The sequence below is a fragment of the Lagopus leucura genome, unplaced genomic scaffold (assembly GCF_019238085.1).
Source record: "Lagopus leucura isolate 7727_CA_CO unplaced genomic scaffold, USGS_WTPT01 Super-Scaffold_100157, whole genome shotgun sequence".
Taxonomy (NCBI): Eukaryota; Metazoa; Chordata; class Aves; order Galliformes; family Phasianidae; genus Lagopus; species Lagopus leucura.
This window is the reverse complement of record NW_024962334.1, coordinates 7,486,090-7,503,354: the sequence shown is the minus strand read 5'-3', so window position 1 is coordinate 7,503,354 and position 17,265 is coordinate 7,486,090. Positions and strand designations below refer to the sequence as shown.

The 17,265-nt window shown below is 37.5% G+C and overlaps 1 protein-coding gene across 1 annotated transcript in view; it reads right to left on the bottom strand.

Moving 5' to 3' along the window:
* Positions 1-369: 369 nt before the first annotated feature.
* The window catches only part of GLB1 (galactosidase beta 1), a 44,139-nt gene continuing 27,243 nt past the window's right edge, over positions 370-17,265 (bottom strand). The window contains exons 11-16 of the mRNA XM_042888878.1: positions 16,058-16,132; positions 11,164-11,253; positions 9,421-9,534; positions 8,457-8,588; positions 4,800-5,039; positions 370-1,174 (exon numbers count right to left, since the gene is read on the bottom strand). Coding sequence (XP_042744812.1) covers positions 914-1,174; positions 4,800-5,039; positions 8,457-8,588; positions 9,421-9,534; positions 11,164-11,253; positions 16,058-16,132 — 912 coding nt within the window. The 3' untranslated portion in view covers positions 370-913. The remainder of the gene's footprint in view (positions 1,175-4,799; positions 5,040-8,456; positions 8,589-9,420; positions 9,535-11,163; positions 11,254-16,057; positions 16,133-17,265) is intronic.

Below are 17,265 nucleotides of genomic sequence, written 5' to 3'. Positions count from 1 at the left end.
CGAATTAATGAATACAAGAGTTCAAATTCTCTAACTTAAAACCCTCTACTTCCAAGGTTCCAGCCTATGAAAAAGAACTGTTCCATGTCAGAAAAAAACCACAATTTCACAACTACATTCTGCAGATAAGTTAGAGACTAGGGTCCAACCAAAACAACCTAAATTTCACATAAGTCCTAGTACTTGTCAACTTAATTAGTCTTTAGAAAGCAGAAGGGAAGCAGTCAATCAGCTTTACAGAAGGGACAGAAACACAATACGAGGTCTCTCTCCACAGTCTGCATTGCTGCTATACGGATCAGCTTGCACGAGTGCTCTCTTCCACAGTGGTTCTCACTGCTCCCATAACAAACCAATTTGCATGGAGATAAAAAAAAAAAAAAAAAAAGAGGCCCACTCAATGCTGGCTGTCAGCATAGACTAAAATGATTCTGATACTAAATAGATAATTGGAGAAAAAAAAAAAAAAAAAAAAAATGAGTTGCAAGTATCTAGTCCATTGGCAGCACTGACTTGCCAGGCCATGTGAGCAAGCAGCAGGCTTGTATGATTGTACAGCCCTTTTGTAGGCTTCTCTCCAGTTGCAAAAGACAGTAAAAAGAAAATCATAAAAGGGTTTCTGTAATGCGAACAGCCTACAGGAGCACATTTTTAGTAGACTTTGATGCTACAGTTATCTTCTAGATAAGCTCAGTTTCACAGTCCAAGGCAAACTGTGAAGTTACAACTTTCCTTTTTCAAGAGAATTTGTGTAATTAACTCTGACCAGCTTAAAAAAAAAAGAGTCTTTGAAGAATTTAAAAAGCTGCCTCAGCTAGACAATGTACTGATTAACATTGACTTAAAAAAGGGGAACTGTGTTGGAAGGAAACGGGAAGCAAAGTAGGGGGAACGTAAGGAACCACTCAAATCATTATAGATGGCTCAGCCACATGTCTCTAACAAACAGGGGGGGTGCATCAATTTCGTACTGTGTGGTTGCATTAATAATAGGTTTATCTACAAATTCTATCTCACACAGCTGGATGCTGCATGGAGAATGCTCCAGCTCCAACACTGTTATGTTGTTTGGCACCGATGAAACAAGTATATTCCTTGGAACAAAAAGGGTCAACTGAGGGCCACGGGCTGGCCAGTAGCGACCGAGATTAAAGCCGTTGATCCAAATTTGCCCCTGTTCAAAGAGAAAGACAACATGATGAAGTTTTAATAGTTTGACAATGATCAAATGACTACACTTTTTATAACATAACATGCTTCGCATTGTAAGTGAGTTTTCTTGATCTGTCAGTTTGATAGAACACCAGGATAGAAAATCTATTTGAAAAAATGCTAGAAATAACCAAAAGAATCTAAATTCCCTGATGCTTTGCTGCTGTTTTAAAATGAAGTGGTCAGATACTGTGGTCTTTCCAGATATGAGAGTCCTTAGTTACAGATTTCTAACAACGAATTTTATAACTACCCTCAGACCAAAGCAAGCCCTGAAAACTGTATTTGTTTGAAGCTGATTGCTGAAGAGAGAGAAAACTTGCAAAAAAAGAAATCAGATTCTAATTCTTCTGTTGTCGTCCACAAAACATAATACTACATCATCTTTGTACTTCTTTCCTTTGCATGATTTTACAAAATAAGATGTACAGCTTGCCCTGGCATGTTAAATTCCAATGCTTATTATACTTTTAATAGTTTAGTTAACTAAGGAAATTATAAAATTACAGTACAAAGGTACTGTATTTTACACTGGTTGAAACAAAATTTTTTAGGTTTTGCTAGCATTAATGTAAATTCAATGACATTGTGGTTAATTCAGCATACAAACTCTTCAAATTACTTTTTATAATAGAAGCGACCCCTAACAGTTTAGAATACTGTTCTAACATCATAAACATCCCAAACAAAAAAAGGAAAACAAGAAAATAATGTAAAAATGAAAACAGTCTTTTATACACCAGAAAGTGAACACACTGCAGTGAAACAAATGCAGGTTTTTCCAGATGTTTTGAAACTGAAGAGATGCTAAATGTTCAGCAAAACTGCAAATGGATTCTGGAGGTGAATTGCAGTGTTCAATAGAAGAGATATAAGCTGATCTGGACAAACCATCTGCTTTTATTCTTCTTAAATGTCCTTTTCATCATGTGTCAGACAATTCACAAAGGGTTCAGCAGCCAAGGAAGAGGATGGGAACAGATAATTTAATCTGTGTTTTCCTTTTTGCTTTAGACTGCAGAAATCTGAATGCAGATTTCTGAAATGCAGTCATGGCACTGATGTACATTGATAAAAATTACAAAATAACCTGAATCTAGGATTGCTAAAATTCAGATAATAAAAAAATTACAGAAGCACTAATGTAGAATACTGAATCTTACTGTTCCAGGTGTTTTGGAGGCATTTTTTTTTCTGGTTTCTTTTTTCTATTTACTAAAACAGCTTTTATGGAACTTGCAAGGTACATTTTCAAGGAGCTGGTATATTTGTCAATGCTGACCAATTATTTTATCTCTGTATCCATTACCACATGCCAAGAGGTTAATAAATTTTGACCTCAAACTTTTTTTCATATTTAAATCAAGTTGATCTTCGTTCATTGCTTGCTTTTGATGTATTTTAATCTTGTCCTTTAGGATAAGGGAAGCTTTTTAAATCAAGCTTATTACTTTACTTCTACACTAGTTTCATGATAAAATGTGACATTAACACAAGCTACGCACCAACGCACAAAATGAATTTGCAAATGCACTTACTACACAGTAGTCTAACTAATAGACAGGGTGACTGTAACCCTCTTTTGGAAGCAGGAGTTTAGCATAGGAATCAGCTGCATTGGAGTTCTATGCAGCAGGTGTGCTCATACAGGTCTTGGTTTCTGATCTTAATCTTGTTTTTCCAGTAAAACCACGAACTTTGTTTCTCATTTCCAAACTGACATTTAAAACAAGAACAGCAGAGGCAAGGAGTGGATGTCTATCTTCAGAAACAAGATTTCCTCTATCAGGGTCACCAATTACAACCCATGATACCACAGAAATGAAGAACAGTCATGACTGCAAATCCTCTTTTTTTATTCAGATCAAAAATCTAATAATAATCTGACAAATCTAACCATATATCCAGTAACATGCCCCATTAGGAACACCATGCTTCCTGAAGTGAGAATTGAGGAAGTTTTGTTAAGAGAAAGGTTTTAAAAAACACCAAAGGCGAGTGAGCTACAACAAGGTCATGATTGTTAATGCTACATCCTTCTGGGTTATCCAGTATGTCATATTCCTTGTCTTAATATGCAAAGGTAGGATACTACTAAGAACTGCATGTTTTCTTAACAAGCACTGTTTGTGTGGATTTTGAAGTACAAACACTTTGTTTTTTTGATCCTATTAGGAGTTCCTCTCCATACCTTGCCATCAGCAATTTATGCAATGCCATTCAAGGAATTAAGACCTCCAGCAGGACTTGAGTGGAATTTAATCTCTTACAGCCTTAAGCCTTAATAGGCGTTTGCTCATTGTAGAGTTATCTGCAAGTCCAAGATTCTGTCTTTCTTCCCCCCAAACTCAACCTTTCACCTCAATCTTATTACACCTGGGTACCTTATTTAAAATTTTAGTCTAATCCATACAAAGCTTGAAGGATCCATCCAATAACCATATTTACATTTTGTCTGGCATCTCTTCTCTTTGACCTCTTCAGAGGGTATACCAACTACATAAAGCAGAAGTTTATGTTCAGTAGATCAGATGAAAAGATTGCCACTAACACCTAAGAATTCCTGGACACATTTGCCTTTTCAAAGATAGGAAGATGGCTTGTGATTCTGTGATTACGTCACAGAATTTACTGCAAAAGTTCCAGATTCCAGCTCCTGTGCAGATAACTATTTTTATTTTCTTCTGTGATTGTGCAAGATGTGTACATGTACAGAAACAGGGACTGTGAGACTTCCTCATCCAAGCTCACTGCAGGCAGCACAAAAAGCCTGCAGTGAATCAGTCTTCTGCATACTGGAAAGTTCGTTAACCACTAAAATGCTGTACAGAGATCACCAGCAACTTCTCCTACTCTGCTTTAATAGCTATAAGTAAACTGTTTCAGAAAGGAATAACTTTGCTACCTAACTTCATCACTCTGATGTCTGGAGTTAATTCCTGAGGCCTCCAAAGGGAGTGATGTTTCAGTCCACACATTCTTGCCCTCCACGTCTCCCATCAGCAACATGAATGGTCTTCACCCATTTTGCACACTGTCTCAAACATGGCACCCTGAAAACATACTCTTTTCTGTTCTAGCTATACAATATAGCTATATATAGTATATATATAGTATATATATATAGTATATATAGTATATATATAGTATATATATATATAGTATATATATAGTATATATAGTATAGCTAGCTATACTCCAACCCTGTCAGAAGTTCCTATTAATGGACACCTGCTCACAAGCTTCTTGTGGCATTACTTGCTGACCCATTCAGTCCAGCCACAGGTAAGCACCAGAAGACAGTTTTACTGCCTGTCTGGATCCATACTGACAGACACTCTACCAGCAGTGCCCAATTCTCTCTACACTATGTTACTATGTACCTTTTGAGTATGTTTCCCTCCTCTTAGTGGTTTACTTACAGATTCACTTGAACCAAGGAATCCACTTCCTACTCATTCAAATATATTTGACATATCTCACTATAACGTACTCCTACCAAGCCACAGAAAGGTGGACTTCGACCTTCCATAGAAGTTTTAGTAGCTGCCTGAGTAGACTTCAAGTTTTAACAGCAAAAATTGTACCTTTGTCCAGGCAGGAAATTTAACATAGGTGTCTTGAGGCAAGTCTGGAATCCCTCCAGGAATTGAAAGTGTACCAGTGTAGAAGGCAGGTGCTTCGTAACTCTGTGGATTGCTATCAGATCTCTTCGGGTGGCCAGGGTAGCCATGAATGAAATGGTTCACTGCTCCGTCTATATTTAGGGGATACATTTCCCATTCAACAAGAATATCTTGACCAAGAGTTAAATTTGAAACTAGACCCTAGGAGGAGAAAAAAAGAAAAAAAAAAAAAAAAAAATCAAAGACAACATAATTAGCTTCATGTTACTGAAGTTATCCAGATGCAACTATAAACAAGGAATAAAAACTTTTCTGAGTCAAAGATGGAAAGACAAATATCTGGGCTTCAACAAGTTGTAAGTTCTACTTAAGAATAAAGGATTTAATTTATTCTCTGTGAAAGTGCTGTTCCTTTTACAAAGTTTTGAGCTTTCTCTGATGCCCAGGTCTCTTTTTCAATTTTTTTTTTTCCCCATTAACTGAAAATATCTACTTTTCTTCAATATGAACATGATTCAATAGCACAGGACTTAATAAAAAGCAGAAAAGGGGTCATGTAGCTTAAGTTTTGAGATAGCATCTAAAGATTTGGTAACATTGAGTCACTAACTCAAGATATTAACCCGCACAATGGCAGAGAAAGCAGTATTTACTTCCTACAAGCCTTTTACAGTGAGCATACAGTATCACAAAATCAATGCACATGCTTTGTGACCCCGATTCAGTGAAATACTTTACGTTTACAGTCAGCTTCAAGCCCACATAGAACCTGTTTTCGTTTCCATGGAACTCTGTGCACTCTTGAAGCACACCAGGGTAGTCACAGAATGAATGCAAAAGGCAAGGCAAAGTCACAATTTAAGAGGAGTGAAAGGAATGTGAACACACTTCTTAGTTGTGTTACATTAATGATCTCTAAAGCTGAGTTTCACTGCCAAATGAGGAATTAATTTTAAGCCAATTCTGCTACATCCATATAATCTCCTGAACAGACCCTGTATAGAAGTTGCTTTTCAGTACAACTGAATTTCTGTTGCAAGCACTGCAAGATGAAGAGGAACAAAAAGTTTTATGAATAAAGCCACGAGTAAAAGCACATATTTTGTTGTCATGGAGGGCTGACAATATATAGCGTGTCTGTTCTGATGTCTAATACACACTGCACTGACATCACAAGCCTAGTGATCAGTATAAGCAGAACAGGAACTTCCTTTTCTTACCTGAAAATAAAGTATCTGCACAGAGTTAAGTGGCAGAACTCTTCTCTACAACCCAGACTTTATCTGGCAATCACTTGGAGTAATGCAACAAAGTTTTAGTCAAAACTTTCTCACCTGTCTCTCATCTACTTCTAGGTGTTAAGAATGGTGTGGTTTTCAAATGAGTTGAGGTGCCTAAAGGCACTCTTTCTTTGGTCAGCATAACAATGCACAAGCAAGAGATCAGATAGGGACATGAATTTTCCAAGTAAAATAAAGATGTAAATGGCAGTGAGTGTGAATAACAAACAAACAAACAAACTCAGAAACTCCACTCTTTCTTCCTACGTTTCCTTTAACAACAAGGCCTCAACCAGCAGGATGTTTTAAAACCAGTATCTGCTTAAGATTCTTTCCCAAAAGATAGATGCCAGGTTCCACTTCAAACTCAAAAAACTGAGAAAAAGCAACTGAACAAAATTCAGAAAAGCTACCCTATTGTCTTGAAAGTCCAAGGCTTAACAAGATAGAAACCTCTTCCCCTAATGTTATTTTTGAAGCCATAGAATATCTAAAAAGGCAAAATTATCCCCCATTTTCAAAAATCAACACAATGAGTATCTGCCTTAAGGTATTCTTTGCAAAGGAATCTATGGGAATAAGCAACACACATTTTCCAAAGCTACGTGGACAACGTCTCCTCCTTCTGTGTGAAAGGATTGTGCTTTTAGAGGTTTATTCCCACAGTGGACATCTACTATATTCGCTTTCACTTCATCTCTGGAAAGCTGAAACCCTGGTATAAGTGTGAATTTCAGCTTAACCACAGCAGCACTGAGCACCTTCCTACTCCAGTTTCTAACACTTGATTATATTACTGCAGATTAGCAAGGAGTACATAAATTTCCTTATCACCTGGTCTGTTACTAAATAAATCAAGACAACATTTCTGCTGCCTCTAGATGAAAGCAGAACACGGGGGAACTAGCTACTCTCTTGGCACTCAGAAGAAGAGTAAGGAGCCTTGAAATGACAGTACAATTAAGCACTATTTCTTCACTCTGAAATTGCATGTCACAAGCACAGAAAACACTCAGATACTGATAATTTAATTCAGAGACTTTTATACATCCTGAAATCTAAGTTGCTTTGCCTTGACTACAGCCTTAGAATAACTGGAGATAGACCTAGAAATTCACATCACAACACACTTGATAAGATAACCAGTCAACTAGTCACCTTTAAATCAAACCTTCTGTGCTGCTTAACCATAAACAACAGATACTTCTTTATCAAGGTAAAGATGCCCATCCTCTTCACGGCAGCAAAACACAAGTGTGAGAATAGGTGATTCTGCCTGCTGGTGATCTCACAAGACTCTTCCCAATCTATGTTTTACTATTCAACTGGATTTTGTAACAAGCCCAAACTCAATCCGAGTTTGGAATCTCATCAACAAAGTAAGGTAAGATTTATACACTCTTCCTACTTTCTCACAGCATATGTGCCTTTAACTCAATGGTACAGTTTTGCATGTGTCTTCATTCCCATGACGTTTGTCTTTCTCCTGCTGTTGCATCCAATCTAACCAAGATACACTTTGGACAAGTCTCAGTTCTGCTCGCAGACAGAATTTAGACTGAGAGGAAACATGGGCTTCCACCAATTGGTGTCACCTGCAGTACCAGAGGGAACCACAGTCACCAGACAGTTATTAATCTGTACACCAACATTCTGAAAGAACACTGCCAAATCAATTTAGGCCAAGTCTAATGGCAATTTACAATAGATTCGTGCTTTTTGGGGCCTGCAATTCTCAACTTAACTGTAAAGTTTTCTGTCATTACCCTGATACTATTCGTAATCTACTAACATCAAAAACTGAAAAAGAAAATAAAATAGCATGCTGTGAACACTGCAGAAACACATCAGACTGGCCTTTTTAACACTTCTCTTCCTTTCACTGGAAAATGTCACTCAGCACTGGGAACCCCCTTAAGTCTAAAACCAGATAACATTCCTTTTTGTCCCCTGCCTTTCTCAGTGTTTCTTTTGTGGTATTGCTGCTAATGGCAGGAGGTGACAGCTCCAAAGTATAGCACGGCTTTGAGAGTGTTTGGAAGCTTTCTGAAGATTACTTCTATAACATCAGTACAAACCTGAACTGGCAACGTGGCATGGTGAAGTACTTGCAAGACAGCCTCACATCACTGCGCTGAAAATGTTGCAGGAGTACACTACTGACAAATGAAATGGGACACAAAAAGATACACAAAGGTATGTGTGTACACACGTAAATACACACAGAAATACAACCTCAGGATTCACAAGCTGCTAAGCATGATCAATACTAGACAGATTTCCAACTTACTTTTGAGTTTATCTAAACAGTTTTGCACATCTTAAAATTTCTCCCTACCTTGAAGTCGTTATTGAATCTTCCAAAGTTGACCCGGCCCATATTCTCTACTAAGATGTCCAGATTTGCTCCAGCATTTCCAGTTATATTTATCATTAGTGACTTGTCTCTTTCAAGGACTCCTTGCTGAACCTATATGAATTACACCAAAAAGAAGAAAACAAAAATAATTAAACAAAAAAGATCTACCATCTCTTTCTTAAATTTACATGAATAAAAGAAAGGGATGAAGGTAAAAAGCAAATGAATGTTAAAATATATATATTTATCTTTTCCTTTCCTCCTTTCACACACCAGCACACACACCCACAAACCTGGTATGTCAATATTCACATTTCAGTACATCAAATAGATGTACAAGTCGCACTGGTCACATTCATCCAACTGAAGTCATCTCTTTCAGAAGTTTAATTCAACTAAATCAATTTTCAAATTCTAGTGGCTTTTGTTGCACTCCCAAAACATTAATCCAGTAACTGAAAAAATGTTGTAAGTGTCAGAGATTAAGAGATGATTCACATCCCAGTTAAGCTTACATCAATATTTAGCTTTACTTATTCCCATTCTCACATCAGGAAAGAAGAGCTTGACATGGCAACATCAGTGAACACACTGCAGCCAGCCATCAAATGTAAGTCTGTGTATATGTACCTGTGTGTATGTATGTATGCATACCAAAAAACTTCAAGTAAGAAGTAATTTTTAATACTTATTTTTCACTGATGTCATGAATGTGTATCAACATTCAAGTACCTCAAAAACTGAAATAACATTTTGTAATTTCTGAAACATTACTACGAATGTTTACTACAAATCAACTGTATACTTTCTTCATCTTATTAAATGATATTATTTGATAAAGTTGTTTTGGTAAGCTGAAGAAAGGAGATAAAAAGCAGATTGTGTTCATATCTTTCATGAAGGCCACTCATAATGGTAATGGAGACCAGCAAACAACGCTTACCCCATCCACAGAGACATAGGCACGATCGTGGACTCCATTTAAAGGTGAACTCAGTTGTGTTGGCTCTGTGCAGTTTTTTGGAAGCTTCGTTCTGTACAGTACAAATCCAAAATACTAAGAAAAGAAAAGGAAAGAAAAAAATCCCCAGATTAATCAGCTACACTATTCTCTAACTTCAATTGTGGTCATGCAGTAAAATATACTCTCACTGAAACAAAACTTTCATTTGCTTCAGAAAGTATTTACCAGAGATACCAGCTTCAGATTAGAGTTCACTTTGACTTTTAAGCAATGTGTGTAAATTCCAGTTTCCATTTTGAATTGTTCATCGTAAATTTACATAACTGTAAAAGATAAAAGTCTTGGCTACAAATCTAGTTCCCCAATAAAACCAAACCATTAATGACTAACAGTATGATTTCTTCATTATGATCAATTAACAATAGATGAAAAATCTTTTCATAACTGACTTAATATAACAAAGAGCACTTTGTCAACCAACACATTCATCAGGTCAGCATTACCTATTTTACAAACTATCAGGAACATTTTAGAATATTTTTCACTAAGTTCTCCAGCAGTAAACAAACAAAGTCATAGTCATTTGATCTTTTTTCTCATCACAAAGTGAAACACAAATTAAAACCAGTAAAAAAGGTGTATTGTCAGCAGCCACAAAACCATTTATCTTCAAGATTTCGATTAGAAGATGGCAGGAAGAAGGGAGAGTAAACATTTCCAGTTCACTATTATTATGACATTTATCTTACATTTGTAACAGGGTGCCCAGAAAAATGAAAAGAAAATGTGGGAAAATACTATGCAGCTCGACTGAATGGCCACTCAGAAGCTTTCCTAAACAGAGTTCAAAGGTGGGAAGAACAGAGGATGAAATAAAGACCAACTAGATAATACATTCTACAACAATGTACTACTTAGTGAAGCTTCTCTAGCACCTCTCTATTAGAGTCTTGGAAAGGAAAAATTTGAACTCTCAATCCTTACTTGATTAATGCCTTAGAAAATATCCCAGGCACCTGCTGAAATGCATCTGACAGGCAATTAGCACCCATGTTCCAGTCTCTGTTAAATTCAGCACAGAAGGGAGCCATATAGTGTTAATGGAAATACATCGTCACTCGGCAGCAAGGGAAAGATCTTCCACTGTGGGGGAAGATATGGAAGTCACCACAATTGACGGGGACATTGATGCAGAGACAGAGAAAAATAACAGAGGGGAGAGTGGCAGTCAGCAGAAGCTATAGCAAAACACAGTTATGTATTTTTCTTATCAGTCAGTGAGAATGCCCTGGGCAGTGAGTTGTAACACATTTCTCCTTCACCACTTCTTCTCTTGAGCAAGCATTTGGTAAAAGGAAAGGACAAAAAAAATAGGTAGAAGGCTCATAAAGAGTGTCAAATGGATTGCATTCCCCAACTCCAGGGTCCCTGACCTTCATGAAAAAGCAACGTTTCATCCACTGCTCTCACTTGGACAGCAGGTGAGGAAAAAAATATATATAGCATATATCTACACTCATGAAAAGAGAAAATCTTGAGTGCAAAACAGTAGGACTGTCAAATACGGAAAGGTCTCATATCCAAAAAATCCTTTCCAGCATTATTACTTCCTGCGCTGAAATAAGGTGTAATACACTGGACATAAGAGCAGTCATACAACGGAGTGATGTTCAAATAAACTTGGCAAAATAACTGCAAAATGCCTAACAGAGGAATCCTTACCTGCTTGAGCTGAACAAAGGTTAATGGGTAAGTGCTTTTCACCGGTCCAGAAGGTGACAGCCTATCAAGAACCTCCACCACAGTGCCCACCTACAGCAGAAAAAGGAGTAAAATTCAGCCTGAATGTACCTTGGTTTTAGAAACTGTAAGGCTGTAACTTAGTGTCACATATAAATAGGTGGACTCATTTTAATAAGCAAAAAAGTACAGGCTAGTCACGCGCTTAACTACCTTGCTGAATAAGGAAGGTACATGCGTACAATTAAATTGCCTTTTGTTCCCATCTGCAACATAAATTTGTGCTTATACAGGTTTTCTGCTCATCCACAATCCTATCTGAAAACCAACTATGAATGTGATGTTACTCAATATGTACCAGTATGCTTAATACTTAACAAGCTCAAAAAGTCAAAAGCATTTATACAATTCATGTAAGATCTCAGTCTGTTTCACTAGAAGTACCATCTCTGTTACATTAACTACACACAAGGCATTCCAATACTTCCCAAATGCAGATTTGCTTTCAAATACTCAACAAAAAGAACAGTTAAAAAAAAATTAAAGAAGCATTTACAATAAAGAAAAAACTATCTCTACGTGCATTCACAGCAATACAAATTTCTTAGGCTAATGAAATAATGGAGATATTAAATTTTTGCACAGTATAAATAAAGAAAACTGCTGAAATAATAAAATACATAGCAATATACACTGTTTGGTTTAAAATCCTTCTATACGTGACAGAAGTAATCATGAATCATCTATGCATCCGCAAGTATTTCTTCAGTATGTAGACATAGATCTAAATGAACTTAGCTCTAACAAGGAACAAGAGAGCAAGAGGAGACCATAAGCACACAAAGGGCAACACCTTCACTACCTGAAGGTTGGGTCTTCCTCAGTAGTCCACACCTAAACACCTTTATCGAGGCAAAAGGCTGTCTGTCAAATGATGGCTTCCAAATTTCCCGTGGAAGTAGCTTTCTCCTACATTTTCACCTTAAGCACTTCACTTAAGATGACAATCAGCTTTCAAAGAGTAAAATTCCCCAAATTGTAATGCAGAATCCAGTAGGCCACAGCAGATTGAACCACTGGATCTTGTACAACAGCTTTGAAGCAAGGAATGAGCATCTCTGCATAGATACTAAAAGATTATGGAATTAATGAACAAATTTACAAGCATTAGCAGCCTAGGCTACTAACAATAAAACCAAGAATGGACATAAGTGGTATTAGGTCATATGTAGTCATTTGCATAGCCTACTAACAGGCAATGAGTGCTGCTTTGGACCTTCATAAACTGAGAATTAGCCTACAGATGTGCCTGTCTGATCTTCTTCTAAGCTTACACTATCAAGGCAGCTTCTGTTCCACATGTGAGTGTGTTATGTGTTTGACCTATGCACTAGGTTGGTAGAAACTAATTTCTTTGCAATCTTTTATTAAACTTATCACTCTTAAGTGATGTGCACAGAACAAAAATCAAGATCTGCTTTTGCTGCAGGTTCCTACTGACTACTACTTAGCAGACAATTGCTATCATAACAGAAACAGTAAATTTTAAAAAGTACCAACTTTGAACTTGGTCAAGAATTTCTAAAAATAATCTGCGCAGAAACAAACAAACAGAAAAAAAAACAACCAACAGATGACTAACAAATAACAGCAACACTTTTTGATCCTCCAGAGCAAATTTTCAAAACCAAAGTGAAAGATCAAACATGAAAGAAAGAACACAGCTGCAACAGGAGTGGTATCACCTACTGGCAGCATCCTGTCTGCTGAAACTATTTGTACCCCACATTTTGTCCCTGACTCAAACCTCTCAGATTGCCTGTTACCATATTCATAACTATTACTTAAGCTTTTCACAGCCTAAGAAGCAAGCACAACTACAAGATCTACAAGTCTGCAGGCCACAATACTGGGGCAGGCATTTCATTGTGACCAAGCACTCCTCAGGGCCCCCTGAGTGGTGACCAGAAACTACCACCTGTTTTCAAGCCTCCAAGGCCACTAGACACACTGTGGACGGGAAGACGCCTTCATTTGCATCTGCAAAGAACATTTCCCACATTCTGAGTCTTAAACTCTGCCTTCTTGCTCTAAGTTCTTGAGCCAACCTATTACTATTCCACCTAGAATCATAGAATTGCTCAGGCTGGAAAAGACCCTAAAGATCAAGTCCAACCACAACCTAACCATACTACCCTAACAACCCTCTGCTCAATCATGTCCCTGAGCACCACATCCAAACAGATTTTTAACACATTCAGGGATGGTGACTCAAACAGCTCCCTAGGGAGCCTATTCCAGTGCTTGAACTTTTGCCTGTCCTCATTCCCTACCACCAATACACTTCTCTCTTCTAACACTGCAACAAGCTCTTTCCTCATTGCTTTTCTGTCCTCTTCCATAGCAGCGGCAGCATCCTTAGGTCTATTTTTCAGTAGATCCTCCCTTTCTTTTCCCTCCAGAATAACTCTAAAATCATTCAGTAGCTCAAAATGAACACCTGTCTGATAAGGGAACAGCAGAAGGATGGGTGAGGATGTTTTATTGTTTTATTTCTTTACAGTTAGGTTGAGTTCCCAAATGACTTTGAGCTAGTGAAACTTATGTGCAAACATCTAAGAAGTAATAGTAGCACAAGGACCTCTCCTCTTCAACTAGAGGTAATGAGCTGCTGATCAAGCATTGAATTGTCCCAGAACATCTTGTGGGAAAATTAGAGGATAACCTGGTCTCTAAATTACATGAGCCTCTGTAAAGTACGCCATGCATCCACTGAAAATACTCTGGTGCCTGTTCCCTGTTTCTTTCTGCAGAAAGGTTGCAGCAGTTGGTTCATAGCAGTGGATTTGCTGCTCAGCTAACAACTAACTGCTGAACCCCAACTGCACAGTGAAGTTTTCACATAGTACCTGTTCCAGAACTGTTACTGCAAATTGCTACAGCTGGGAAGACCACTATAGAATCATAAAATATCCTGAGTAGAAAGGGACCTCCAAGGATCACCCAAAGCAAAGTTACATTATTTTCAACAATTCCTATCTGACAAGTCACCCAAATACATTCAGGTTTCTCTAGACAAGGGGCATTGGACCTTGTTACAATAGGAGTGGACAGCTTTGGCAGGAACAGTATAACCTTCTGTGATCTGTGACTTGTTCTGTGTTGCACTCTAACTAAGTAAAGGAGTAAACAGAAGTTGAAGTAAAACAGTGAGTTTACAGAGGAAAAACAATTTTCTTACCAGAAAACAATTCTAGAGGCTTTCAGTACAGATGACAATATATGTACAGAAAATGACTGGAACCTCACACCTGATAGCTTAGAAATGCCATCTTGCTTTCTAGAACTGCTGGGTTCAGAATAAAACACACCTCCTCAAACAAGCAGGAAGTGTTGGAGGTAGAAGGGAAAAGGAACAGGGTTTCCAGTGTGATGGTCAGGTCAAAGCTTTGATACTTGAGCCAGTTTAGTCATTTGCCCTGACCACGCATCTGTAAGACAGGATTCTGGTCCTGATGCTTTGCAGCTTTCATTTCTTGGAGACAGAAAAGAGAAAATTCATAATTCCCATGAAACTAGACTGTCCTATCTGAAAGGCATAAATCATGATGAAGAGCAGAGGCAAAATCTGATTGCAAGGTTTCTGAGTGCCTGCAACCCAGTACACCAGCAGAAGTGGTGGGTGTACAGATAACAGTATAAAATTAGTCACTACCAAATGTAACCAATTCAGTGAAACCTCATATGGCAACCCTGACCTAAAAGGTCTGAAGATACACAGAGATTGCTGAAAATGATATAAATCTGTGACAAATTCAAAAGTTGTGTCACTTTTACAAAGAACTGATTCCTGCCCACCACTTGTGTGGGATGACTCAAAAACCATCTGCAAAGCCTTATCGCCACCAAATTTTCCAACACTTCAGCTGCAGCATGTAACAGATCAGATAAACTGTGGATTGGAACAGCAGCTGCCAAATTAAGCATACCAAATATACACTGAACTGTTATGAATTACAGTACTTACTACAGCAATCACAGTAATCTTCCACCTCCAAACAATTTGACTGGGAACAGCAGACTGAATAGAGACAAGTTCATACCTCTTTGTCTCTTTACTCTCTTAGACCATATTTTACACCCAGTGCAGGAAACAAGTTATTAACCACATTTTACAAAACTGTCTCTGACCATGAAGGATGGTGCTATAAATGGAGGATGGATGGTGCCAGCTACTCATGTGCTGATCAGTCACATGTCAGTTACCAAAGAAGATACAGTCAGGTTGAGCTCCGTTTGCTTTTCCTTCAGCAAGAAGCTTCTTTCATTAGTTACAGATTTTCACAGTTCTTGCAAGAAACTATACTGACCAGACTTTCTGATTCATTACAAGTGTTCCATTTTTACATTTTACAAGTACTCAAAGTATTTACCTAAAAGATACATACATACCACCTACTCCTTCACCATCAGAGGCATCACCAACTACAGAAACATATTTCTTATGCTAGCATTTTTCCTGCTACACTACTTATACAGCAGTTCTCAGACAGCTAAGACTCTACTGTGCTAGGAATGCATTACTTCTAGTTTAGTAGAACTTCATACACAAATGGCATGTAGTAAAAATCATTTTTTATATTGAGATAACACATATTTATCATTTTCCAGCAAGGACACGGTTTCTATTTCCCAAGCTCTGTCCTACCCTTCCTGAAAATTTGCTTTTGAGGTTTTTCCTCCTATTTTGTATGATATGTAGAGACTGTCATGACACTTTCAAACATATTTAAAAAAAAAAACAAAAAAAACAAAAAAAAAGAAGCCAACAGCACTACAGAAAGATACACTTAGCATATTACAGATGTCAGTTTACCTTCTGCAAGCGAACCTTCCCATAGGCAAATTTGGATGTTGTTGGAGGGATAAGACCTTCTGGTAACTGGTTATACTAGGAAGAGAAGGAGGGAAAAAAATACATGAAACTTAAATACAAACATGTCTTAACTGAATTCTTGCTTTTCATTTTACAACTTATGGAAGTAGAGCTTAAGTTGAAAATAGATAGTCCCACTGTGCTAGTGGATTACACTGGCACCCAGTTTCAGAGGGAGGCTTCACAAAGAAAAAGTCTGATTGGATCACTTGCAGTAAATATAGGGTTGGGGTTTTTTTGCAAATACTGAACTCGAGGTAACAATGTAAAAAATAAAAAAGCAAAACCCTCCAAAATGAAAAAGCAAAGTAAGAAGCTGTCACAGAATCACAGCATCACAGTGTTCTTGGAGCCCTCCTGTGGCTATAGCGTGCATTACCATCTCATTAACTTCTGGGCAGGTTTCTTTCATAAATACTTGTGAAAACCTCACACAGTGGAAAATAACTTTGTTAGCTGCTACTAGGCTGCTGGGCAACCTCTAATCCCTAGTGGCTCACTGAGAATAAAGGAGGCTGGAGAAAAACTTAGATTAGCAGGAAGCCAATATAGAAACAAACGTGGAAGTGATGGACACTCTTGAAAAGAGGTAAATCTAGACTCTGCCACACACTGTAGCCCCCCTTCTTTCTCAGCCTACAACCTTCATGGTACATGCAGCATAAAACTAATGCTCAAAAGCTTTCTCTCACCAAGACACCCTATTGTTTGTTTAGTTGGTCTGATTGCTTTTTAAACAAATAGCAGTATAATTTCTAGTATCTCTATGCCAAACTCAACTAAAAACTAATTAAAACTAATTGATATCACTGTAACTGTTTTGTGTCTTCCTCTTTGTATTTGAAAATAATCAAAACAGTCTTAAAAACAAACAAAAAAGACAACAACATTGCACTAAAATCAAACAAAAACTATATTTGCCAAGAAAAGAAAACGAGAGTAGAAAATTTTAGCCCAAATGGTAAAAATACAGCCAGCAACTGAAAGAATTTTTTGACTGAAACTCTTCCCCTTTATTACTTTTATTAACTGAAACCAACTGTGTAAGAATCAAGATGAAAATAGGTTAGCCTTGTAGCACAAATAATGTTTTGAAAGCAGTTGTTAGTTATTGTCAATTTCATTTTCTTTCATCAACATCAGCCCAA